The sequence below is a fragment of the Chiloscyllium punctatum genome, chromosome 17, assembly GCF_047496795.1.
Source record: "Chiloscyllium punctatum isolate Juve2018m chromosome 17, sChiPun1.3, whole genome shotgun sequence".
Lineage (NCBI taxonomy): Eukaryota > Metazoa > Chordata > Chondrichthyes > Orectolobiformes > Hemiscylliidae > Chiloscyllium > Chiloscyllium punctatum.
In genome coordinates this window covers 45,889,158-45,916,547 of record NC_092755.1, presented here as the reverse complement: position 1 = coordinate 45,916,547, position 27,390 = coordinate 45,889,158, and the positions used below count along the sequence as shown (strand labels likewise).

Below are 27,390 nucleotides of genomic sequence, written 5' to 3'. Positions count from 1 at the left end.
ATCTGCAAATTTAGAGATTTTGCCCTCAATGCACATCTCCAAATTGTTTATAAGAAAAGGCAAAGGTCCTGACACTGATCTCTGGGGAATATTACTTTCAACTCATCTCCAGTCTGAGAAATGCCAATCTATACTTACCCGCTGTTTCCTATCTTAGCCAACTTCTAATCCATACTGCCAAGGACCAATCAATCTCAAACATTTCTAATTTGCAAACCAACCTGCCATTTGGTACTGTATAAATTGTTTTCTGAGATTCCAAATATACAGCACCTATATCAATACCCTCATCCATTGCCTGTGTTCCCTCACCACAACCACCTGATGAAGGAGCAGCGCTCTGAAAGCTAGTGCTTCCAAATAAACCTGTTGACTCTAGTCTGCTGTTGTGTGATTTTTAACTTTGTACTCCTTACCTCATCAAGTAACTCAATTAAATTTGTCAGACCAGACCTGACCTGCCCTTGACAAAGCCATGTGAACTGTCTAGTATTAACTTATTTTCTCTAAGGGTATAGTTACCTTATTCTATATTATGGCTTCCATCAGTTTTCCTATTATTGATGTCAAGCTGACAGGACTGTAGTTTCCTGGGTTAACCTTTACCCCTTTCTTCAATAGTGTCACGTTGCAATTCTCCAGTTCCTTGGAATATTGTGTACAGTTCTGGTCGCCATATTTCGGGAAGGATGTGGAAGCATTGGAAAAGGTGCAGAGGAGATTTACCAGGATGTTGCTGGTCTGGAGGGAAGGTCTTATGAGGAAAGGCTGAGAGATTTGGGTCTGTTCTCATTGGAAAGAAGAAGGCTAAGACGGGATTTGATAGAGACATACAAGATGATCAGAGGATTAGATAGGGTAGACATGTGTTCAGAGAGGCCCCGAAAGTTTATGTCAAAGCTTCACAATTGCTTCTCTACCTCTCAGCAATATAGGATGCACCCCATTCAGCCCTGGCCCCTTCTCCACCTGGAATGCTGCCAGCCTTTTTCGCACCTCTTCTTTGTTAACCACTATACTGCTCAATTTTTCAACACCTACATTTTCAACTGGGCTATTGTCATCGTCTTCTAATTTGGCAAAGGTGATAGGTTTTTTAAAACTAAGAGTCTTTGTTCAAAATACCACTGTGCTTTCACTTTCATCAAATAACATCACCCCAAATGCAAAAGGCTGGCATATCCTTTTGTCCTGTTCAAGTGCTGAAGTAACATAGAACATAGAACAATACAGCACAGAACATGCCCTTCGGCCCTCGATGTTGCGCCGACCTGTGAACTATTCTCAGCTCGTCCCCCTACACTATCCCAAAATCATCCATGTGCTTATCTAAGGATTGTTTAAATCTCCCTAATGTGGCTGAGTTGACTACATTAGCAGGTAGTGCATTCCACGCCCTTACCACTCTCTGTGTAAAGAACCTGCCTCTGACATCTGTCTTAAATCTATCACCCCTCAATTTGGAGTTATGCCCCCTCGTACAAGCTGACGTCAACATCCTAGGAAAAAGACTTTCACTGTCTACCCTATCTAATCCTCTGATCATCTTGTATGTCTCTATCAAATCCCGTCTTAGCCTTCTTCTTTCCAATGAGAACAGACCCAAGTCTCTCAGCCTTTCCTCATAAGACCTTCCCTCCAGACCAGCAACATCCTGGTAAATCTCCTCTGCACCTTTTCCAATGCTTCCACATCCTTCCCGAAATATGGCGACCAGAACTGTACACAATATTCCAAGTGTGGCCGCACCAGTGTTTTGTATAGTTGCAGCATGATATTGCGGTTATGGAACTCAATCCCTCTACAAATGAAACCTAACACACCGTATGCCTTCTTAACAGCACTATCCACCTGGATGGCAACTTTCAGGGATCTATGTACATGGACTCCAAGATCCCTCTGCACATCGACACTACCAAGAATCTTTCCATTGACCCAGTACTCTGCCTTCCTATTATTCTTGCCAAAGTGCATCACCTCACATTTAGCTGCTTTGAACTCCATTTGCCACTTCTCAGCCCAATTCTGCAGTTTATCCAAGTCCCCCTGCAACCTGTGACATTCTTCCATGCTGTCCACTACTCCACCGACTTTAGTGTCATCTGTAAATTTACTAATCCATCCACCTATGCCTGCCTCTAAGTCATTTATAAAAATGACAAACAGCAGTGGACCCAAAACAGATCCTTGTGGCACACCACTAGTTACCGGACTCCAGGTTGAATATTTTCCATCAACCAACACTCGCTGCCTTCTTTCAGAAAGCCAGTTTCTAATCCAAACTGCTAAATCACCCTCAATTCCATGCCTCTGTATTTTCTCCAACAGCCTATCATGTGGAACCTTATCAAAGGTTTTACTGAAGTCCATGTATATCACATCAACTGCCCTACCCTCATCTACATGCTTGGTCATCTTCTCAAAAAACTCAAGTTTGTGAGACACGACCTGCCCTTGACAAAACCATGTTGACTATCTGAAATCAAATTGTTGCTTGCTAGATGATTATAAATCTTATCTCTTATAATCCTTTCCAAAACCTTTCCTACAACAGAAGTAAGGCTGACTGGTCTATAATTACCTGGGTCATCTCTACTGCCCTTTTTGAACAAGGGCACAACATTTGCAATCCTCTAGTCCTCTGGTACCAAACCTGTAGACAATGACGACTCAAATATCAAAGCCAAAGGCTCTGCTATCTCTTCCCTACCTTCCCAGGGAATTCTTGGATAAATCCCATCCGGCCCAGGGGACTTGTCTACTTTCACACCTTCTAGAATTGATAACACCCATTTGTAACTAACCTCGATCCTTCCTAGTCTAATATCTTTTACCTCATTCTTCTCCTCTACAATATTCTCATGAGTGAAAACCGATGAGAGATGTTTGTTTAGCATATCTCCGATTTCCACAGGGTCCACACTCAACTTCCCACTTCTGTCTTTGATTGGCCCTATTGCTACCCTGACCATCCTTTTATTCCTCACATACCTATAGAAAGCTTTAGGGTTCTCCTTTATTCTATTTGCTAAAGGCTGCTCGTGTCCTCTCTTTGTTCTTCAACCCAAGCTGATAAATGAAAACTGTAGAAGCAGGAGTGCTACGGTTTATTGGGTATTCTGTCCTGAATTTGCATCTAGTATTAGAGGAACGTTTGAGTACAGAGCCAGCTGACATCTATTGGTATGTTATTTCCAACATAATCCCCTCTTCAAATGGAGGCACCAAGAAGGTTTGCTAAGAGGGTTAGAGTTATAGTAATACTGAATGCACCTATTTTATTTGTTTCACTTTAACTGATTTTCCAATTGCTCTCAGACAGCCTGGCTGAAGGAAAAATCTACATTAATAAGGGAAGTTTCATAAATGCAAGATATCCCACAACACATCCCAGCTAGTAAAATACTTTTAAAGTCTAGTAATTGTTATTCTGTCAGAATGCAGCAGCTGTTTGCATACCTGGATGATCTGTTTGGGTGATGTTGGAAAACAGATAGATATTGAGCAGGATACCAGGGAGGACTGCCAGATCTTCTACACATTGGGCTGTAGGATCTTTTACCTATAGCTAAGAAGGTTGATGGGACCTTGGTTCAAATTTTAATCTGACAACTCAAACCTCTAGCAGTATACAGTACTATCTATGTACTCAACTCTCTGGGGTTGAATTTATGCAACTTTGCCTCTAACTTTGAGGCAAATATCTAACACTCCACTAAGGCTATGTTTTGTTTCTACTGTAATAGTTGTTGAGTTAAGCTAATCCAACATTAGGCAGTAATAGATTGAAAAATTTCATTTAGACTTAATACTTTCCAATAACAAAGTTTGGTAGAAGATTTGTAGCTCGGGTGCTCGTTGTTGTGGTTCTGTTCGCCGAGCTGGGAATTTGTCTTGCAAACGTTTCGTCCCCTGTCTAGGTGACATCCTCAGTGCTTGGGAGCCTCCTGTGAAGCGCTTCTGTGCTGTTTCCTCCGGCATTTATAGTGGCCTGTCTCTGCCGCTTCCGGTTGTCAGAACACACACCAGATCATCAACGTCACACTCACAGGAATCCGATTCACTAGAGAGGAAGAAAAGGACAACCAACTCCCATTCCTAGACGTGATGGTACAGAGAACACCGAACGGAGAATTTACCACAAAGGTTTACATGAAAGCCACACACACAGACCAAGTCCTAAACTATGAAAGCAACCACCCCAACACACACAAACGAAGTTGCATCAGGACACTATTCAAAAGGGCCACAACACACTGCAGCACACCAGAACTACAAAAAGAGGAAGAGGGACACCTATACAAAGTATTCGCCAAAAACGGATACCCTCGCAATTTCATCAACAGATGCCTAAGGGAGAGACAACGGAATGAGGACATGCCGCAACCCAAAGGACTAGCCACACTACCATACATCAGGAGCATTTCTGAACTGACAGCCAGACTACTGTGACCACTAGGTCTCATAACAGCACACAAACCAACAGCCACGCTCAGACAACAACTCACCAGAACGAAGGACCCGATACCCAACATGAGCAAAACTAATGTAGTATACAAAATCCCATGCAAGGACTGCACAAAACACTACATCGGACAAACAGGAAGACAGTTAACGATCCGTATACACGAACACCAACTAGCCACGAAACGACACGACCAGCTATCCTTAGTAGCCACACACACAGACGACAAGCAACATGAATTCGACTGGGACAACACTGCCATTATAGGGCAAGCCAAACAGAGAACAGCCAGGGAATTCCTAGAGGCATGGCACTCATCCACAGACTCTATCAACAAACACATCGACCTGGACCCAATATACCGGCCACTACAGTGGACAGCTGGAACTGACAACCGGAAGCGGCAGAGACAGGCCACTATAAATGCCGGAGGAAACAGCACAGAAGCGCTTCACAGGAGGCTCCCAAGCACCGAGGATGTCACCTAGACAGGGGACGAAACGTTTGCAAGACAAATTCCCAGCTCGGCGAACAGAACCACAACAACTTTGCAATAACCTGTGAAGAGAGTTTATATACATATTTCAGTTTAAAATTATTTTGTTGAAGTTAGGCAACCTCCCCTTTTAAGTGTGATTTGCAAAGATTGGCCACTGACTCTTGAAATCTAAAACCATTATCAATCCAATGGCATTATTTTGTTTAATACGTATGAAAGGAGAGTGAAAGTGAAACTGTGATTTGGAGCTCATTACAATTCGGACTGTTCGGAACTTTTCTACAGATAAATTTGTTTCTGCATGGTTCTTCCTGTACTCTGAGGGTGACGGTTGTGTTGCACTGTATTGTAAAGTGAAATTCACAACAATAGTGCATTTCCAGAATCATTGTACCCACTGGATAGAAGTAAGTACTTGTCCTTCTATCTTCAGTCTGCATATCTCAGCACCTTTTTTGCAGTTTATAGTTTTTGAATGTTAATTTTGAATGAAATATCACAGGGAGACCAACTGATCCATTGTGTTTTCGCTCCAGAACTTTGTGAGAGTCCCAAACACTGCTTTATCCCCATGCTTTTCCCCTTCAAGTGCTTATCCAGTCCTTTTTTGAAAGTTACTATTGAACCTGCTTTCACTATCCCTTTAGGCATTAAATTCCAGATCATAACAACTCGCTTAGTAACTTATTAAATAAGAACCAAAAGAATCGCAGAAGCTGTAAATCAGAAACAAAAGTAGAAATTGCTGGAAAAGCTCAGCAGACCTGGCAGCATCTGTGGAAAGAAATCAGATTTAACGTTATGGGTTGGGTGACCCTTCCTCAGAACTCCAGTTTCACTTAGTAACTTGTGAAGTCTCAGTTTCAGAAGCAACCTTGTGAATCTTGGGCTTTGACTGATCTTATGATCATGTGTTCCTGTACTTTCTATGGTGTCCCCTCATGGTCGAGCGGGCTCATACAGGTTTGGTAAGGTAGGGGAGGAAAGGCAGCAGGTGACTGGGGCCATAAAATTCATGAGGAGTTAATAGTCTGAAGAAAAGACAGGATAGTGATTTAAAAATTGTTTGCTGGAGTGTAGTTTCCTGTGTCAATGGATTTTTCACTAGTATAGTTAGACCTCATGATGAAGTGAAACCTCATACGAAAACTGTAGTAGATATTACATTTTAAAGGAAGTATCTTTAACATCCAGGGTATGGTTAAGTACGATCCAAAGTTACAGCTGACCGATGGTGACGACTCAGTGTATTCCAAGGTGTTGTGCTGAATCACATGGTGCAGTAAAGTGTCGAGTTGTGCAGCACAGAAACAGACTCTTCGGTCCAATTTAAAACTATTATCAATCCAATGGCATTATTTTGTTTAATACGTATGAAAGGAGAGTGAAAGTGAAACTGTCATTCGGACTGTTCGGAACTTTTCTACAGATAAATTTGTTTCTGCATGGTTCTTCCTGTACTCTGAGGGTGACGGTTGTGTTGCACTGTATTGTAAAGTGAAATTCACAACAATAGTGCATTTCCAGAATCATTGTACCCACTGGATAGAAGTAAGTGCTTGTCCTTCTATCTTCAGTCTGCATATCTCAGCACCTTTTTGCAGTTTATAGTTTTTGAATGTTAATTTTGTATGAGATAGCACAGGGAGACCAATTGATCCGTTGTGTTTTTGTCCTAGATCTTTGAGAGAGTTAATTAGTCCCAAACACTGCTTTATCCCCATGCTTTTCCCCTTCAAATGCTTATCCAGTCCCCTGGTCCATGCTGACCAGATATCCTAAATTAATCTAGTCCCACCTGCCAGCATTTGGCCCATATCCCTCTAAACCCTTCCTATTCATGTACCCATCCAGATGCCTTTTAAATGTTGTAACTGTACCAGCCTCTACCATTTCTGGCAGTTCAGTCCATACATGCACCATCCTCTGCGTGAAAACGTTGCCCCCGGGTCTCTTTTATATCTTTCCCCTCTCACCTTAAACCCAAGCCCTCCAGTTTTGGACTTCCCTATCCTGGGGAAAAGACCTTGGCTATTCTCCCTTCTCCATGCCCCTCATGATTTTATAAATTTCTGTGAGGTCACCCTTCAGCCTCTGACGTTTCAGGGAATATAGCCCTAGCATATTCAGTCTCTCCCAAGAGCTCAAACCCTCCAACCCTGGCAACATCATTGTAAATCTTTTGGGCACCCTTTCAAGTTGAACAACATTTTTCCTTTTGCAAGGCAACCAGAATAGAGTGCAGTATTCCAAATGTGGCCTAGCCAATGTCCTGTACAGTCACAGCATGATAGCCCAACTTCACTCAATGCACTGACCAATGAAGAGCTGAAAATGTGTTGCTGGAAAAGCGCAGCAGGTCAGGCAGCATCCAAAGATCAGGAGAATCGACGTTTCGGGCATGAGCCCTTCTTCAGGAATTCCTGAAGAAGGGCTCATGCCCGAAACGTCGATTCTCCTGCTCCTTGGATGCTGCCTGACCTGCTGCGCTTTTCCAGCAACACATTTTCAGCTCTGATCTCCAGCATCTGCAGTCCTCACTTCCTCCTCGATACTGACCAATAAAGGCAAGCATACCACATGCCTTCTTCACTATCCTGACTACCTGTCACTCCACTTTCAAGGAACTATGAACCTGCATTCCAAGATCTCATTTGGCAACTCCCCAGACCTGACCACTAAGTGTATGATTTGCCCTACCAAAATGCAACACCTCACGTTTATCGAAACAAAAATCCAATTGCCACTCCTTGACTCATTCGCCCATCTGATAGGTCCTGCTGTACTTTGAGCTAACCTTCTTCACTGTCCAATTTTTGTGTCATCTGCAAACTTACTAACCATTCCCCCTATATTCACACCCAAATCATTTATATAACTAATGAAAAATAGTGGACCCAGCACTGATCCTTATGGCACTCCACTGGTCACAGGCCTCCATTCTGAAAAATAACCCCCCCACCACCCTCTGTCTTCTACCCGCGAGCCAGTTCTGTATCCAGGTGGCTAGCTCTCCCTGTATCCCATGTGATCTAACCTTGCTAACCAGTCCATCATGCGGAATCTTGTCAAATCCCTTACTGAAGTCTACATAGACAATGTCCACCTCTCTGCCTTCATCAGTCTTATAGCGTCATAGAGTAATAGAGATGTACAGCACAGAAACAGACCCTTTGGTCCAACTTGTCCATGCTGACCAGGTATCCCAACCCAAGTCCCACCTGTCAGCACCTGGCTCATATCCCTCGAAACCCTTCCTATTTATATAGCCATCCAGATGACTCTTAAATGTTGCAATTGTACTGGCCTCCACCACTTCCTCTGGCAGCTCATTCCATATACGTACCACCTTCTGAATGAAAAATTTGCCTCTTCAGTCTCTTTCATATCTTTCCCCTCTCACCCTAAACTCATGCCCTCTATTTCTGGACTCCCCCACCCCAGAGGAAAGACTTTGTCTATTTATCCTATCTAGGCCCCTCATGGTTTTATAAACTTCTATAAGGTCACCCCTCGGTCTCTGACGCTCCAGGGAAAATAGCCCCAGCCTATTCAACCTCTTCTTATAGCTCAATCCTGGCGACATCCTTGTGAATCTTTTCTTCTTTGTCACTTCTTCAAAAATACTAAATTAGATTAGTGAGACATGACTTCCAACACACAAAACAATGTTGAATGTCCCTAATCAGTCCTTGCCTTTCCAAATACATGTACATCCTGTCCTCAGAATTCCCTCCAACAACTTACCCACCACTGACGTCACACTCACCGGTCTATAGTTCCCTGCTTTTACTTTCTACCTTCTTAAATAATGACACTACATTAGCCACCCTCCCAGTCTTCTGGGACCTCACTTGTGGCTATTGATGATGTAAATATCTCAGCAAAGAGCAATCACTTCCCTACCTTCCCTCCAAATTCTGGGATATACTTGATCAGATCCTGGGGATTTATCTGCCTTTATGCATTTTAAGACGCCCAGCACCACTTTTTCAAGATATCATTATTTATTTCTCCAAGTTCTCTCACCTCCATATTCTTCTCCACAGTAAATAGTGACGTGAAATACTCGTTTAGTATTTTGCCCATGCTGTTCCACACACAAATGACCTTGTTGATTTTTAAGGGGCCCGACTCTCACCCTAGTTATTTTTTGCCCTTAATGTATTTGTAGAATCTCTTTGGATTCTTCCTAACCCTATTTGCCAAAGATATCCCATGTCCCTTTTTGTCCTCCTGTTTCCCTCTTGAGTATACCCCTATTGCCCTATGACTCCTCAAAGGATTCACTCAAACCCAGATATTTATATCTGTCATATGCCTCCTCTCTTTTCTTGTAATCAAAGTAATTTGGGAGTATTAGTAAGGTTGGGCAAATTTAACATCAACCAGGGTTCTTTGTAATTATAAGAATCAAAATCAGAATTCAGCTTATTGTACATGTGATAGACAAGCAGGAGGTTGGAAGAACACAGCAAGCCAGGCAGCATCAGGAGGTGGAGAAGTCAATGTTTTGGGTGCAACCCTTCTTCAGGACTGGGGGTGAGTATGGGGGGAGCTGCAGATAAAGGGGCTGGTGGGGGCAGGGTGGTGAGGTGGGGATAGGTGAAGACAGGTAAAGGGTGCCACTTGGTTGGTCAGTGGGAGGAATGAATCCAGTTGGTGGAGGGGAGAGGGGGGAGCTGGGAAGGGAGTCAGGGGGATGGGGAAGGAGGTTATTTGAAATTGGAGATCTGAGTGTTGGGTCCTCCAGGCTGTAGGCTGCCCAGGCGGAAGATGAGATATTGTTCCTCTAATTTGTGGTTTGGTTCGTTGTGGCAATGGAGGTGGCCAAGGATGGTCATGTCGGAAAGGGAATTGAAATGGGCGGTGACTGGGAGTCTGGTCGGCCCCTGCGGGCCCGGCTGAGATGCTCGGTGAGCCGTTCTCTAAGTTTGTGTTCAGTCTCCCGATGTAGAGAAGACCACATTGGGTGCACCTGATGCAGTAAACTCAGTTGGAAGAAAAGCAGGTGAACCTCTGCCTCACCTGGAAGGACAGTGTGGGGCCCTGGATGGAGGTGAGGTGGATGGTGTACTCGGCAGGTTTTGCATCTTTTCCGGTTGCAAGGGAAGGGACCTGGGGGTTCGGAGGGATCGGTGGGGAGAGTGGAGCAAACCAAGGACTGTTGAAAGGAATGGTTCTTGTGGAAGGCACAGAGGGTGGGGAGGGGAAGATGTTCTTAGTGGTGGGCTCTAGTTGGAGTTGGCGGAAGTGTTTAAGGATGATCCATTGGATGTGGAGATGGTGGGGTGGTAGCTAAGGACAAGGGAGACTCTGTCGTTATTGTGTTTGGAATGGTGCTGATTTAGAGCAGTGGAACGGGGAATGGAGGTGGTGCGCTGAGGGCTGTCAGGATGGCAGAGGGGGGAAAAGCATGTTGTTTGAAATAGGTGGACTTCTAGAATGCTTGGGAGTGGAATGTTTCCCTGATTGAGCAGATGCAGCCGAGATGGAGCAGTTGGGAGAACAGGATTGAGTTCTTGCAGGATACAGAGTGGGAGAAGGTGTAGTCCAGGTAGTTATGGCGGTCTGTAGGTTTGTAGTAAATGTCCATCTGGAGACTGTCACCACAGATGGAAATGGAGAGGTCAAGAAAGGGGAGGGAGGTGTCTGAGATGGACCAAGTGAATTTGAGGGTGGGTAGAAGTTATGGGTGAAGTCGATGAATGCTTCCAGTTCAGCCTGGATGCAGGACGCTGCACCGATGCAATTATCGATGTAACGGCAGAAGATTTGGGGTACAGTGCCTGTGTAGGTACTGAAGAGGGACTGTTCGATGTAGCTAATAAAGAGGTAGGCATATCTGGGGCCCACCCGGGTGCCCATGGCCACTCCCTTGATTTGGAGGAAATGGGCGAAGTTAAAAGAAAGACTATTGAGGGTGATGACCAGATCGACAAGGCAGAGCAGGGTATTGGTGGAGGGGGACTGGAGGGGGCTATTGGAGAGGAAGAAGCGGAGGGGCTGGAGGCCATCCTTGTTGGGTATTGACGTGTATAAGGACTGCACGTCCACTGTGAAGATAAAGTACTGGGGTCTATCTTCATACTGGAAGTTCCTGAAAAGATTGAGGAAATGGTTGGTATCGCATGTGTTGGTGGGAAGTGCCTGAACCAAGGGGGAAGAGGATAGAGTCGAGGTAGGATGAAATGAGTTCAGTGGGACAGGAGCATGCCAAGACAATAGATTGGCCAGGGTAGTTGGGGATCTTGGAGACCAGGTAGAACCAGGCAGAATCTAGGCTGGGGGACTATGAGTTTGGAGGTAGTGGAGGGGAGATCACCAGAAGTAGTGAGGGCACAGACAGTGAGTTCGATTTTGGCCTGATGGGTCGTGGTGGGGTCGCAGGCAAGAGGGAGGTAGGACATGGTGTCAGAGAGTTGGCATTTGGTCTTTGCAACATCGAGGTCCATTCTCCTGCCTTTGGGTTTGATGGTGTTGCGGAGTGAGTGGAGTGCTGCACATTTGGGGCGGGTGAGGTTGGAGTTGGAGAGGCAGGTGGAAAATTGAGGCAGCTGATGTCACGTTGGCAGTCAGCACTGAAGGGGTCTGTGGTGGGTACAAGGCTGGCGGGTAGTGACCAAGTGTAAGAGGCAGGTTGGAGGCGGGAGAAGGGGTCCTTAGAGGGGGGATACATAGAACATGACAGCGCAGTACACGCCTTTCAGCCTTCGATGTTGCACTGACCTGTGAAACCAATCTGAAGCCCACTAACGTACACAATTCCATTATCAGCCATATATTTATCCAATGACTATTTAAATGGCCTTAAGTCTACTCCTGGTGCAAGCAGGGCTTTCCATGCGCTTACTACTCTCTGAGTAAAGAAACTACCTCTGACGTCTGTCCTATATCTATCACCCCTCAATTAAAAGCTATGTCCCCTCGTGCTAGCCATCACCATCTGAGGAAAAAGGGTCTCAATGTCCACCCTGTCTAATCCTCTGATCATCTTGTATGTCTGTATTAAACCACCTCTTAACTTTCTTTCTAACGAAAACAGCCTCAAGTTCCTCAGTCTTTTCTCCTTTGATCTTCTCTCCATACCAGGCAACATCCTGGTAAATCTCCTCTATCAACTTGGGTGGCACCCTTTGGGGATCTATGCACGTGGACACAGAGATCTCTCTGCTCATCCACATTACCAAGAATCTTACTATTAGCCTAATACTCTGTATTCCTGTTACTCCTTCCAAAGTGAATCACCTCTCACTTTTCTGCATTAAACTCCATTTGCCACTTCTCAGCCCAGCTCTGCAGCTTATCTGTGTCCCTCTGTAGAATGCAACATCCTTCCATACTATCCACAACTCCACTGACTTTAGTGTCATCTGCAAAGTTATTAACCCATCCTTCTACGCCCTCATCCAGGTCAGTTTTAAAATGACAAACAGCAGTGGCTCCAAAACAGATCCTTGCAGTACACCACTACTAACATCCTCCGGTCTCTCTGCTCCTGTACCAGTTTTGAATTGTACCCTTGATTTTTTTTAAGATGTGTCTTCTCCATTTTGCCTGTCAAAATAAGATAACTTCTCCGCATGAAATTTCATCCGTTACTTGCCCACCCAACCCATCAGCATATCTACCTTCTTTTGAAGTTCTACATGAGTTTTCCCCACAGTGTTTCCAAGTTTTGTGCAATAGACAGATTTTGAAATTGTGCCTCTATACTCAAGTCTAAGTTTCAAAATGCCTGGGTTAGCCCATGAAGATAGCGAGAGGGAAATCGAATCATTGACAAGGGAATGGAATTACTCCCTAACTTTCACTGATCTCATCATTATACCCTTTTTCTTTCCTTTGTGCCCTGAATTTCTCCCTTCTTCTCTTGTGGTAATGTTTCGCAAAAGCTCACTCATGCAGTTATACGACATGTGTGAGCCGATTGTATCTGATCACAGAAATAAATTTTAGAGCATATTTAATAAAGTCTTTAATGAATGGCTACAAGTGCTCTTTTCCAGCAGGGTCAAACAATAAAGGCTAGCTGTGGGAACTCTGCTTAGTGCTTATTCTCCATCCTTGCTATCCCAAGGCTAACCAATCTTCCTAGCTATGATCAACTAATTCATGCAGAATTTTATTTGTGACATTCCAACAAAACAAACCTAGTCTCTTGCTTGCTGAATAACTTTGGAAAATTTTCAATATTTTTCAGAAGAGTCCTTGTGGGAAAACTGCCTATTGGCAAAACACTTTGCTGAAATCTGGGCAACATTGGCAGCATTCGCATGACCATGGCAGAAGAGCACAAGGACAAACAGCAAAGTCAGAAAAAAGTCAGCCAGACTTATCACAGCTCAGCGCATTCCCAGTCTCTGCTGGATGGACTAGTTGCACTTCGGAACAGTGCAAGTTTATTTGATGTCACCCTAATTGTAGAGGGGAAGTCCATTGAGGCTCACCGCATACTCCTGGCAGCATCATGTGACTATTTTAGGTATTGTACTTATCTCGTGTGTTGGCAGAGATATGTTGATGTGTGTTGTAAGGGGAATGCTTTGTCGTGAGGGTTATGTGGGAATATTTCGATGTATTTGGGAGTGCATGTGTGCATTTTGGGTTTGTGTGCGTTTTGAGGTTGTGTGCTTCGATGCTTGGGAGTATCATGTATTTTAGGGAGTACGTGTACTTTTGAGATTGCGATTGTATGTTTGGGATTGTATATGTTTGTTGGATGTGTTTTGGGGTGTTGTGTGAAAGCATGTGAGTGTGAGGGGTATTTGTATATGTTTGGGACTGTGTGCTTGTTCAGCTGAATATGTACTTTGTTTGTCGCCTGGAGGTCATGCACATATGTGTATGTGTGTGTTTGTGTGTTGTGTCTGGGTGGGGAAGTGGCAATGTCCTTGGGTTCATAACAACAGAAGCCAAGTCTAATACTTTTGAGAGAAGGCAAGAGAATGAGGTTGAGAAACATAACAGCCATGATTGCATGGTGGAGCAGACTCAATGGGCCGAATGGCTGAATTCTGTTCCTATATCTTATGGTTTGATGGTGTATTTGTCTAATTTTGGGAGTATGTATTTGGCGGTGGCTGGTGTCTGATAGCTGCTGTATATATATGCCTTTGGATAAGTTTACACACAGTTTTAAGGGCTTGTGCATGTTTATGTTTATGCATGTATTGGGGTGAGTGAATGTATTTTGCGATTTATATATGCATGTACTTGAGTGTGTCTCTGTATATTTCAGGCACAAAATATGTGTATATGTTTAGAATTGTATTTGTGGTTGTGCAATTTTATACTTATTGTTCTGTCAAATCATAGTGTGGTAAGAAAAAACATTGTTTCCCATTCATTTATTCTCTGTGTGTCTTGACTGGTGATACTTGATTTAAAGTCTTTGTCTAAAATCATGTGAACATCAACTGAATGTCATCCTGACTACACCTCAGCCATAGTTTGACTGTAAACTTTTATCTACACTGTCGTCTGTGCTGCTGCTTGTTCTGCCACAAGCTGTGTGATTTGTGATGCTCTTGCCACCTTCAGTTTGACTCCTATAATGGAAGTTTTGCCAGATCATAAAACTTTTAATCAGTTTCATCTTGTATGTGCAGGATACCATCTCTCATCAACTTGCAATGCTATTTTAATGATATGCATTGTTATTTTGTTCTGACAGATGTCCCAAATATTTTATCTTATAAACAAGCATCTTCTGTATTTCTGTATGGCGTAACATCATGCCTCTGAAGATAGGATGGTTGGCCCTATACTTACATCCCCTGAGTTTTGGGTTGATGTCCGAACCTCATTTACAAGATCACATAACCCAGGACAGTACTGAGGAGGTGCTGTGCTGTTGGAAATGGCCATTCTTTTGGGATGGGACATTAAACCAAGGCACCTTCTGCCCTATCGGGTAGACGCAAGGGCTCAAAATACATGGGTGACAGACAAACTCACCCCACAAGATCCCCAACATTACTGGATGACCAGTCAGAGGAAGGTGATTCCCCTAAGTAGAATGGCCAGAATCTCTGAGGAGCTGCCAGGTTAGCTATAAGACAATGAGTAATAAGTGTGGGAGGGGAACAACCTGTTTTGGAGGAGCAGCAAGCAAAAAAAGAAAGGAAGGAGATTGAGCGAGTGAACCACTGCAAAATAATTTTGCCAGGATATGCGGAGACCAGGACATCTGAGATTGAGCAGTGGGTTATCACAGAATCATAGAATCCCTACAGAATCATTAGACACAACTACTCCACACCAACCCTCTGAAGAGTAACCTAGCCAGATCCATTCCCATACCCTTTTACTCTACATTTACCCCTGACTACTACACCTAACCTACACATCCCTGGACACTACGGGCAATTTACCTAAGCTGCACATCTTTGGACTGTGGGAGGAAACCAGAACACCCAGAAGAAACCCACACAGACACGGGGAGAATGTGCAAACTCCACACAGATAATCGCCCAAGGCTGGAATCGAACCCGGGTCCCTGGCGCTGTGAGGCAGCAGTGCTAACCACTGAGCCACCACCATCATGCAGTCCATGCTGATGACAGCGGTGCCCAGAGCCTGGGTGATCTGATGCTGGGGGTGTTTGAGGACAGGAAGCTCTTTCACCAAGAATGCAAAAGCTGGAAGGTGAAGGAAGGCAGGTGCATGTATCTGGAGTTCGGTCGATATGGCACTAGGATAATGGCTGTGGAGGAGAAAAAGGCTGTAAGCGGTTTGGGCGGAAGATAGAGGCTGCAAAGGGGTGGATGGAACAACGAGTCTGCATGGGGGTCAGGCAAAGAAAGAGGATGCTTGGGGTAGTAGGGATAAGCAAAGAGACTGCAAGGCATGGTGAAGGGAAAAAGGTTGAAAGGGGGATGAGGGAGAAGGTGAGGCTATAAGCTGTGGAATGAGAGAAGTTGCAAGATGGTTGAGGAAAGTAGTTGCAAGAGGGTGGGGCAAAGGATAGGCTGAGGAATGATGTGGGGAGATGGGGAGGCTCCAAGATGGGTGAGGAGAGGGAAGTTGCAATGGGAGGAGTTGGGGGTTACAAAAGGGGTGAACAGTTTTAAGCCTGTCAACAAAGGAATGCTCAGTTAATTAGGGGTCAGGAAAACCTGAAAGCAGTGAGGTAGTTAATTCCATGCAAAGCATTGTTGAATCTCTCATTTAAGGCTACATATTTTCAGGAGCTGCCATACAGGGAAATGTGGTGGTTAAAATTTTCAGGCTTTGTGCATATGTGTTGGAAACAAATTGGCTATGATTTCACCTGTCTGTGAAAAGTGTGCTTAGTGTGTTGGCTTTTTATATGTAGAAATGTGTGACAGTTAGTTGAAACAAAAACTGTTGCTAACTTGTGCATGTTGTCCTGTGCCAATATAAATTAATGCTTTCCTTGTGTGTTGCAGCCTTATGTTTAGTAATTATTGGAGATATTGATAAATTCTTCTAATTCTCCTTCTGAGTCCAATTACCCAAAACATCAGCATGATTACAGAAGGTATTGTACTCTGTGACAATCCAATAAATGCGTGAGTAAGAATGAAAAAAAGAATCTGTAAAAACCAAAAGAAACCCTTGAGAAAATCTCCAGAACAGTCCTCGGCACAAGAACAAATATTTTGTGTTCTGGGTGGTTGTAAAAGATGCAGTGGCACTATTTCAAAGGTGAGCAGAAAAGTTATCTCTGGTATCCTGTCCAAAATTTACTTCTCAATTATCATCACAAAAATAGATCATTTGGTCTATTCCACATTCCAGTTTATGAAATATTGCTGTGCACAATTTGGCTACACTGCATTTCTTACGTTACAACAGTGACTACTCTTCAGATGTGTTTAATTGGCTTAAAAACCTTTGGGTTCTGTAAAGAATCCTGAGATCATGACTGCCATGATAGAAATGTTCAAAAATCACACAACACCAGGTTATTATCTGACAGGTTTATTTGGAAGCACTAGCTTTCTGAGCACTGCTCCTTCATCAGGTGGTTGAGGACATGACCACCAGCACTCTGAAAGCTAGTGCTTCCATTGTAAACCTGTTGGACTCTTACCTGGTGTTGTGTGATTTTTAACTTTGTCCACCCCAGTCCAACACTGGCACCTCCACGTCATGATAGAAATGCAATCTTTCTCTTCGAACCAAAGACATCACACTTGCTCACAGTAAAGAGATTTTCCCAAAGTAACACAGACAGTGGTCTCCATACTGTCTTTGTTCGATCAGACAAAACTGTTAGGGCATTTAATGAGCTGGAAGTTTTAAGTTTACACTCTAACATCTAGGTTGAAGAGTCTGGTGCTGGAAAAGCACAGCCAGTCAGGCAGCATCTGAGGAGCAGGAGAGTCGATGTTTCCAACATAAGTTGTTCATCAGAATTCCTGACGAAGAGCTGATGCTTGAAACGTCGACTCCTGCTTCTTGGATGCTGCCTGACTGGCTGTGCTTTTCCATCACCACACTCTTTCATCTCCAGTATCTGCAGTCCTCACTTTCTCCCGCTCTAATATCTGGTACATCTTTCTCTGAGATCTTTATGGAATGTATGTTATGTGTGAGGCCCTGGGCAGCGCGGCTGAGGCCCTGCACTCCATGACTGAAGGTCCGGATGATGTGATGAAAGTTGCTATATGACTTGACAGGAAGTTGTGGATGCTGTGATGGGAGGTTGCGGATGCTGTGATGGACTGATTCTTCTTGGATGAATGAGTTGGGATACTACTGGATTGTCCCTTGTATCTATCCAGAGTTTCCTGGGTCAGACAGCTCTGATTTAACTTTGAGACTGATGATTTAGTCAAAATTCATGTTGTTGAACATTGAATGACACTTCCCGTAATCACTGTTGCTTGACTCATTCCTGGGAAGGCTGCCATGCACAGTGATTTCCCTGGGAATGACCAATCCATTTTTTTTGGAAAATTGTCTATAACATGTCGGTGAAGACAATTATTTTTTTTCTCCAGGTAGTGGAGAAGTGCTTCTATAAACTTGGTCTGCACCTTAATTTTACTGTCTGAAGACTGATCAGTATCTGTCCTGTTCACAGGGGGATGTTTGCTGGTGGGCTGCGGGAGATGCAGGAGAAGGAGATATTTTTACATGATATAACCTATATGGCTATGTGCAAAATCTTGGACTTCATCTACACTTCTGAGATGGAGCTGAACCTGAATAATGTACAGGACGTGCTGGTGGCTGCTTGTCAGCTGCAGGTAATTGAGCTATAATGTCGAAGCATAGGCCTGAGCATATGAATTAAAACTCCAATATTGACTTGGGAGACTAGCATTCAGGAACTGAATATGATTCTATCCATCTGGAATCTGTAATGATGGACTCATGTAGTGGGTGAATCTTTACAGTTAACACAAAGCAGCAGTTCCTGTTACCAAATGTAAAGAGAATAACTGGAACCATTTCTGGATTTCAAGCTATCACGGAATTACCTTAGTGAGTTTTGAGAAGATTTGAGGCTCAGGTTGAGGTTCTTGGATGTAGGTTTGCTCGCTGAGCTGGAAGGTTCATTTCCAGACATTTCGTCACCTACTAGGAAACATCTTCAGTGGGCCTCTGGGCAAAGCACTGCTGATAAATCCTGCTTTCTAAATATAAGAAACCCAAACATACAAATAGCAGGAATTATCAGCAGTGCTTCACCTGGAGGCCCACTGAAGATGTTATCTGTAGGGTGACGAAATGTCTGGAAATGAATCATCTAGCTCAGCCAGCAAACCTACATCCTGGAACTACCTTTTGCCATACATTCCTTCCAAGTTTAAATATCTCCTCTGAAGAGCTGAAGTAAGTGAATTGAATCCTTGAGGTACCAACAACAAAGGTTATTATTTGCCTGTGGGTGCTGATCTAAAACTACCTACCAACATGTTGTCATTTGCCTCTGTCCATGCACATTCTTAAGGTTCAGATTTGCAGCTATCATATTGGGCTGCTCGTCTGCCTTGCCTTACTCCCCAGGTTTTCACAAATCAAATGACTTAACAAACCACACAGATGTATTAAACCACAACAAGAGAATAATAAGCATAAAAGTGAACAGACCACTCTGCATTTTCTAGGTGCCAGACACAATAAAGCCATACCCTCCCAGTTTTTTTTTTAGATTAGATTACTTACAGTGTGGAAGCAGGCCCTTTGGCCTAACAAGTCCACACCGACCCTCCAAAGAGCAACCCACCCAGACCCATTCTCCTACACCTAACAGTTGACCCTACCAAAACTATTTCACGAAAACTGGGGCTTGGACAGATATTGAGAGAGCTGTAGATTGATCAGGCAGTTCCATGCCATATTGATACAGATGAGTCATACCTTTTAGACAATGTCCTAGACTCTTCCAATAGCCTCATGACATATCCTTTCTCATTGATGGGACAGACCAGCCAAAGGTGTTAGCACAGTGGCCTGCAGTCTTCAGCTAGTGAATGAGGGAGTCTTCAACATTGATCTACACCTCATGAATTCGATGACACCAAGTGAAATATGGACAGGGAAACCTGCTGATTATCACCAACCATCTACCCTATCTCTCTTTGATGAATCAGCAGTCCCCCATTTGAATGTTACTTGCAACAAATACTGAAGGTAGCAAGGACAAAGAATGTACACTGGCTGGAGACTTAATGTTAATCACCAAAAATGGCTTGGTAGTACCCCTAATGACCGAGGTTGTCAAACTTTAAAGGATGTACCTACCAGATTGAGCCTGCAATAGGTAGGAAAAGCCTGCTTAACCCCATCCTCCCCAGTCCACCTGTTAGAGATATGTTGGTGAAATCCTCTCTTCACATTGGAGGTGCTCTTCAGTTTGTTGTGGGACACTACTTTGTAAATTGGGATAGGTTCAGAACAGAGCTGGCAGCATACAAATGTACAAGCATGAGGTTTTATAGGCTATCTGCAGCAGCACTGTAGTCCATCACAATCTGTAGTCTCCCACACTAGTGTTACCAAATCATTGGACCAACCTTAGCAGATACTAGAAGTAGCACCAGGCAATTCAAAAACTGATAAAGTAAAGAACTGTGAATGCTGGAGATCTAAAATAACCCACCCAGTGTGAGTTCAATTCCCACTCCGCCTTCTCAACCTCTCCCCTTACCCTCAGATTAAACCATACCATTTGTTTCTGTATGAGATAGCACCCTGACCCAACCCATTACACTATCCCTGTAACCCTGCATTTTCCATGGCTAGTGTGTCTAACCAGCACATCCCTGGACACTATGGAAACTGGAGTACCTGGAGGAAACCCATGCTGACATGGTGAAAACGTGCAAACTCCGCACAAACGGATGCCTGAGGGTGGAAGCGAACCTGGGTCCCTGGTGCTATAGGCAGCTGTGCTAACCACTGAGACACTGTGCCACCTACATTCACCATTTCAAACACTCATTCCCACCATCATCACTGCATAGTGGCATCAGTGTGTACCATCTACAGACGCACTGCAGGGACTCGCTGTAATCCTTTGACGCCACCTTCCAAACCCATGACCCCACTCAGAAGGAAGAGGACAGCAGAAGCACGGCCACACCACCACCTGCAACTCCCCATCCAACTCACATAACATCCTGACTTGGAACTACATCACCATTCCTTCACTGTCACTGGATCAAAATTCTCACCTTCACAGCGCTGTGGGTGTCCCGACACCACACAAACTGTAGTGCTTTAGGAAGATGGTCTCATCAGCATTTTCTCAAGTGCTGTTAGGAACAAGCAATAAGTGGTGATCTTTTCAGTGATGCCCACATCCCATGAAAAATTAATTCCCAAATAAAGCAATACAGTATTAGGCAGTTACAATGAATGGATAAGGGTACAGAAATGACGAGCTTCATTGTAGGGTTAGGGTACAGGTGAATGAGATATGAAGAAAGAGTTAACATTCTAGAGGGATGATTTAGATGGGAGAATTCTTGTCTCAGAGGCTTCAGTGGGTCAAATGGCCAAGTGCTGTGATTGAACTTTAAATCTTTTTATCATCTTGTTCCAGTCAATTGCCAGCAACAATTTAACCTGTAGCTAGATGTTACATTTTTTTTTGCAATATTCAGCTTCTGCCACTAGATGGTATGAAGCCACTTTGTAAATACAAAAATGCACTGAAAGAGCATCCACAGTTCACAGAGCATTTAGGTACAAAAATAATGCGGCATCTGAGTTTGAATTACTGGATTAATTGAACTTTATAGTGAAACAATTTACAGGACCAAGCTGTAGATGTCAGCCTTTGACATTATGAGCACCTCAGGTGTGTGTATAATTGAAATGGCTAGTTGGTTTCCTGTGCTGTTTCTTCTGGAAAACATTAAAGAGCATCTCCTTGAAGGTGTCATCTGCTGAGCAGAGCTTTCTAGGGATCAGGACTGGTCAGCTCAGAACTTGTATAAGTTGATCATTAGCATACTGTTACTTTAGTAACACTCAGAGTAGTTATTTTAACTTTGTCAAATCTTTGATGTAAACTCTGTATGTTTCACATAGGGCATGATAGTGGTGCAGCATGGACTAATCAGATAACCAGGAATATTAACTCTTCTTGTCATTCACTGGAACCAACCAGTTCTCAGTAGAAGGCATTGGATGTACACATCAGGTTACTGAAAGGGGTACTGCAATCTGACTGAGCTAAGCTTCAACCCCACACCTGCTGCATCACAAAGTTTATTTTTGCTGTAACATTGCTTGTCTCCACCTGGACCTCAGCCCAGCTATTGCTGAAATATTCATCCATCACTTTGTTACTCTGAATTAATTATTCCAATATTCTCCTAGACTGCCTGCCATCTTCCATCCCCTTTAAAACTGCACTCAGCTAAACTTTTGTTGCCTAATTCACTCCCAGTTCCATTCACCTGTCATCTTTCTACTTACTGTCCTACAATGGGTTCCAAGCTACCAATAGTCCAGTTCAAACACTTTTGTGTTCAGATTTCTCCATGTCTTTGTAGTCTTCTCCGACCCAACAACCTGTTAGCCTTCCTTCGCCCCACTGTTGGTCATTCTACTTTCAGCTACCTGAATTCTGAGCTCTGAAATTCCCACCCTAAACCTCTTAATTCTCCTTTAAGGCCTAATACTCCTATCCTAATATCTCCTTTTCTGGTTCATATCACTTTTTCTTGTGACAGTTTTGTGAATCATTGTAGTTAAAGATGTAATTCAGTGTTAAATTGGATCAGAAGTAGGCCATGAGCATGCCCCACCATTCACTGACCAAACACTTCACTGCCTTTTACTCACACTGTTCCCAACTGTCCCACTGGTAATTACAAATTTATCAACTTCGATTTTAAGTACTCTCAAAGATTGAACTTCCACAGCCGCCTTGAATAGAAAATTCCAAAGTTTCACAGCACTCTGAGTAAACAGAATTCTCATCATCTCCAGCCTAAGTGGCATCCCCTTATTTTTAAATGGTGCCCCAGGTTCTAGACTCCCCAACTGGGGAAGTATCTTATCAGGTAGTTACCCTGTCTATCCTTTAAGTATTTTGTGGGTTGGAGTGAGATCACCTCTCGTTCTTTCAGTAATGCAAAGACAAAACACAATGATTTATCAATGTTAGATTTTGTGTCTAAATTAAGTAAAGTTATTTTAAAATAGATTCGATGCTAGAAAGGTATTATACTGTTATACCAAGATGTAATGTGTTTCTATTTCTTTGTTATAGAGTCATAAAGCATGGAAACTGACCATTCAGTCCAACCAGTCCAGGCCGATCATAATCCCAAACTGAACTAGACTCACCTACCTGTGTTTGGCCCATATCCCTCCAAACACTTCTTATTTGTGTACTTATCCAAATGTCTTTTAAACATGGTAACTGTACTCACATATACCACTTCCTCTAGAACTTCATTCCATACTCAAACCACTCTCTGTGAAAAAGTTGCTCCTCATATCTTTTTTAAGTTGTTCTCCTCATGCCTTACAAATGTGTCCCCTAGTCTTGAAATCCCCCATCCTAACGAAAAGACACCTGCTATTCACCATCTTCTCCATGCCCCTCGTGATTTTATAAACCTCTATAAGGTCACCCCTCAACCTCCTATGCTCCAATGAAAAATGAAAGCAGTCCCAGTCTATCCAGCCTTTCCTTATAATTGAAACCCGCCACTATGTTTGAACTGTCACATCAGGGCTAAAAGATTGACTTACATTTATATAGCATCTTTCATGGCCACAGGATATTCTGATGTGCTTTACAGCTAATGAAGGAATTTGAAGTTTGGTCATTGTTGTAATATGGAAAACATGGTAGCCAAATTCAAAAGTTCCTAGGAATAAGGATATTATAATGACCAGATAATCTGATATTGCTTGAGGAATAAAAATTGGCCGGGGCAAAAGAGAGAACATGGTTCAGTGTCACATCAGAAAGATGGCATGTACTTCACACCCATAGGAAGAACATCTTCAAATATCCCCATCCTCCATAATGGGGAAGCCCAACATGTCCTTACAACAGATCAGACTGAAGCATTTACAACCATTTTCAGCCAGGGATGCAGAATGGATGATCCATCTCAGCGTCGTCCTCAAATCTCCGACAACATGGATGCCAGTATTCAGCCATTTTGACTCACTCATTGCAATATCATGAAAAGGCTGAAGACACTGGATATAACAAAGGGTATATAGGCCCAATATACTCACAACGTTTAGTCCTGGCCTAGGCATACCTCTAGCCACGCTATTCCAGCGTAGCTACAACACTGGCACCTAGCCACCAATGTGGATGTTTGTCTAGGTATGTCCTATCCACAAAGAGCAGGACACATTCAGTCCAGCCACTTAACTGCCACAGCTGTGTACTCTCTATTTGAGCAAAAAGTTGGAAGGGCTTGTAAACAGTGCTATCAAGCAATATTTGTGCAATAGTAACCTGCTAATCTGCACATTGATGCTCAGTTTGGATTCTGCCAGGATCGTATAGTTCTGATCTTCATTACAACCATAGACAAAAAAGCTGAATTTCAGATGTGAGATGGGATATAAAGGCAGTGTTTGATTAATTGTCACATCAAGGAACTTTAGAAGATTAAAGTCAGTGGGATCGGGGCAAACATCTCCACTTGTTGGAGATATAGCCAGCACAAAAGAAGATGGTTGCAGTTGTTGGAGGCTAGTCATTACAAGCAAAGCACATCGCTGCAGGAGTTCCTTAGGCGAGTGCCCTTGGATAGTGTCCTAGGATCAACCAGTTACTTCATCAGTGACTTTCCCTCATCATAGGATGAGAAATAGAAGTGTTTGCTGATGTTTGCACAATGGTCAGTAGCATTTAAAGAAAAAAACACAAAGAACTGCAGATGCAGGAAATCAAGAACAAAAGCAGAAATTGCTGGGAAGGCCTTAGCAGGTCTGACAGTACAGACACTTCTGAAGAATGGTCACTGGACCTGAAACGTTAACCCTGCTTTCTGTCCACAGATGGTTTTGATTTTGTCTCAGTAGCATCTGGTACTCTTCCGTTACAGAAGCAGTTTCTATCAATGTCAGCAGGATCTGTTCAACATTCAGACTTGGCCTGATAATTGGATTGGCAAGTAATATTTGTCTTACAAAAATGTCAGGCAATGATAAACAGCAAAAATAGAGAGTCTAATCTTCTCTCCTTACATTTGATAACATTACCACTGCTGAATCCCTCACCATCGTCATCCTGGGGGGGTGGGGCATTACCCCCCCATTGACCAGAAACGTAACTGGACCACACAAACAAACAATGTGTTTATAGAAGCAGGCCAAACGCTAGCAATCCTGCAGCAAGGAACTTGCCTACTTACTCCTCAAAGTCTGTGCATGATTTACAAAGAATAGTTAACGAGTATGGTGGAATAATTTGTACTTATCTGGATGATTGCAGTTCCAAAGACATATTGACATGGCATCCCCCCCCTTTCCAGTCCAGAATAAAGTAGCCTGATTAATTTTCACTCCAACACCACCTTCACCTTCAGTCCCTTCACTACTGCCATATGGTGGCAGCAGGATGTACCAGCTACAAGATGCTGCTTGCCTAGGCTCCTCCGACAGCAACTTTCATCTTCACCGTCTAGAAGTACAAGTTCAGCAAGCGTGTGGGAACACAACTTTTAAGTTTGCCTCTCAATACTTGCCCCATTCTGGCTTGGAATAATATCATTGTCCTTTTATTATTGCTGGTTGGATGTAGTGCAGCTCCCTCAGCTAACAGCACTGTGGGTGTGATTAGCCCCTGCAAAAAGGTGCCTTCACTAGCAAATTCTCAAAGGCAGTGAGGATTGCACAACTAACCCTGGGCTCGCCAACAAAACCCACATACTATGAATGACTTCAGAGAAAGGAATGACTGAAATGTATTGCTCAGTTATGTGCTGAAGTGTCTGGAGTGGGACTTTGACCCCAATTCATTGGGGGTGCATTTCTTTAACTAATGTATTCAGCAAATGGGATGATTTTCCAGATCAAGAACAGGCCAGCCTAGACTGGGTGTGTTGCAGTGAGAAAGGAATAGTTGGTAATGTAGTTGTGAGAGACCCCTTGGGGATGAGTGACCATATTATGATAGAATTCTTCATCAAGATGGAGAATGAGGTAGTTGATTCTGTGGATCCTGAACCTTATTAAGAGGAACTATGATGCTGTGAGGTGCAGGTTGCCTGTGATGGATTAGGAAATGTTACTGGAAGGAAGGACAGTGATTAAGCAATGGCAAACATTAAAAGAACGAATGGGTGCACTCCAAAAATTGTTTATTGCTGTCAGGCACAAGAGTGCAAAAAGCACGGTGCCGTACCATGACTTAACGAGGGAAGTGAGAGATTGTATTAGATGCAGAGAAAAGCTGAGGGGTTTATGAAATCATGAGGGACATAGAGAAGGTGAATAGCAAAAGTCTTATCTCCGGGTCGGGGAGTCCAAAACTAGAGGGCATAGGTTTAAGTGAGAGAAGAAAGATTTAAAAAGGGTCTGAGGGCCAACTTGATCGCACAGAGGGCAGTGCATGTATGGAATGAGTTACCAGAGCAAGTGAAAGATCCAGGTACAATTGCAGCATTGCAAAGACATTTGGACAGGTACATAAATAGGAAAAGTTTCGAGGGATACGGGCCAAACGCGGGCAAATAAGACTCGTTCAGTTTAGGAAACCTGGTTGGCATGGACAAATTGGGCCAAAGGGTGTTTCCATGCTGTCTGGCTCTATGACTCTATTAAACCTGAGGATTAGGAACTGTTTAGAAGTCAGCCAAGGTAGACCAAGGGATTAGTTAAGAAAGGAAAAAAAGGATTTTATAAAATAGAGTAAAATTGGAAAATAGAGTAAGCCTGCAGAGAACATAGAACTAACTGTAAAAGGTTTCTATAGGTATGAAACAGAAAAAAGATTGATGAAAACTAATGTGGTACCTAATAGTCAGAAACAGGGGAATTTCTAATGGGAACAAAGAAATAGCTGACAAAGTAAATTCACACTTTGCTTCTGTCTTCACAAAGGAAGACACGAATAATGTACCAGAGTGACGGGGAACACAGGGTTTAGTGAGAAACAGGAACTGAAACAAATCAGACTTAGTGGTGTTGGAAAAATCCTAGATAAATAGGATTGAAGGCTGATAAATCCCCCGGGTCTGCTAACCTATTTTATATCTAGAGTACTTAAGGAAGTGGCCCTAAAAATAGTGGTCACATTGGTGGTCATCTTCCAAGATTCCTTAGGCTCCAGGACAGTTCCTACTGATAGGAAGGTATCTAATGTAACCCCACTATTTAAAAAAGGCAGGTAGAGAGAGAAAACCGGGAATTAGAGACCACTGAGTCTAATGTCGGTAGTGGGGAAGATGCTCGAATTCAATATCAAGGATTTCATAACAGACCACTTAAAAAAAGTGATAGAATCAGACAAAGTTGGTATGGATTAGCAAAAGGAAAATCATGCTTGACAAATCTACTGCAATTCTTCAAGGATGTAACTATTTTACATATAAGTTGGCTTTTTAAAAAAAATTGGGGTTTTTATACCTAAAATAGTGCTTGAGAATGGTGACTTTGTGCACTTTTCACTCTTTTCCTGTATTTCTGTACTTGAGTAGACATGACAGTAAAATCCAATTCAATTCAATCCAGTAGCAGAATTGATCAGGGGGAGCCAGTGGACATGGTTTATTTGAACTTTCAAAAGGCTTTCGACAAAGTCCCACGTAAGAGATTGATGTGCAACATTATGGGATTGGGGGTAGTTTATCGAGGTGGATAGAAATTTGGTGAGCGGACAAGAAGCAAAGGGAGGGATAAATGGGTCTTTTTCTGATGACAGACAGTGACTAGTGGGCACCGCAGGGCTCAGTGCTGGGGCCCCAGCTATTCACAACATACATTAATGATTTAGATGAGGGAACGAAATGTA

At 43.2% G+C, this 27,390-nt stretch overlaps 1 protein-coding gene across 2 annotated transcripts in view; it reads left to right on the top strand.

Annotated features, from left to right (window-relative positions):
* klhl22 (kelch-like family member 22) overlaps window positions 1-27,390 on the top strand; it is a 61,961-nt gene that overhangs the window by 8,976 nt on the left and 25,595 nt on the right. The window contains exons 3-4 of one of the 2 annotated variants that reach the window (XM_072587045.1): window positions 13,171-13,449; window positions 18,022-18,187. In XM_072587045.1, the coding sequence (XP_072443146.1) occupies window positions 13,241-13,449; window positions 18,022-18,187 (375 nt within the window). In that variant the 5' untranslated portion in view covers window positions 13,171-13,240. Of the gene's footprint in view, window positions 1-13,167; window positions 13,450-18,021; window positions 18,188-27,390 lie in introns of both variants that reach the window. The other variant, XM_072587044.1, reaches the window with a different exon arrangement.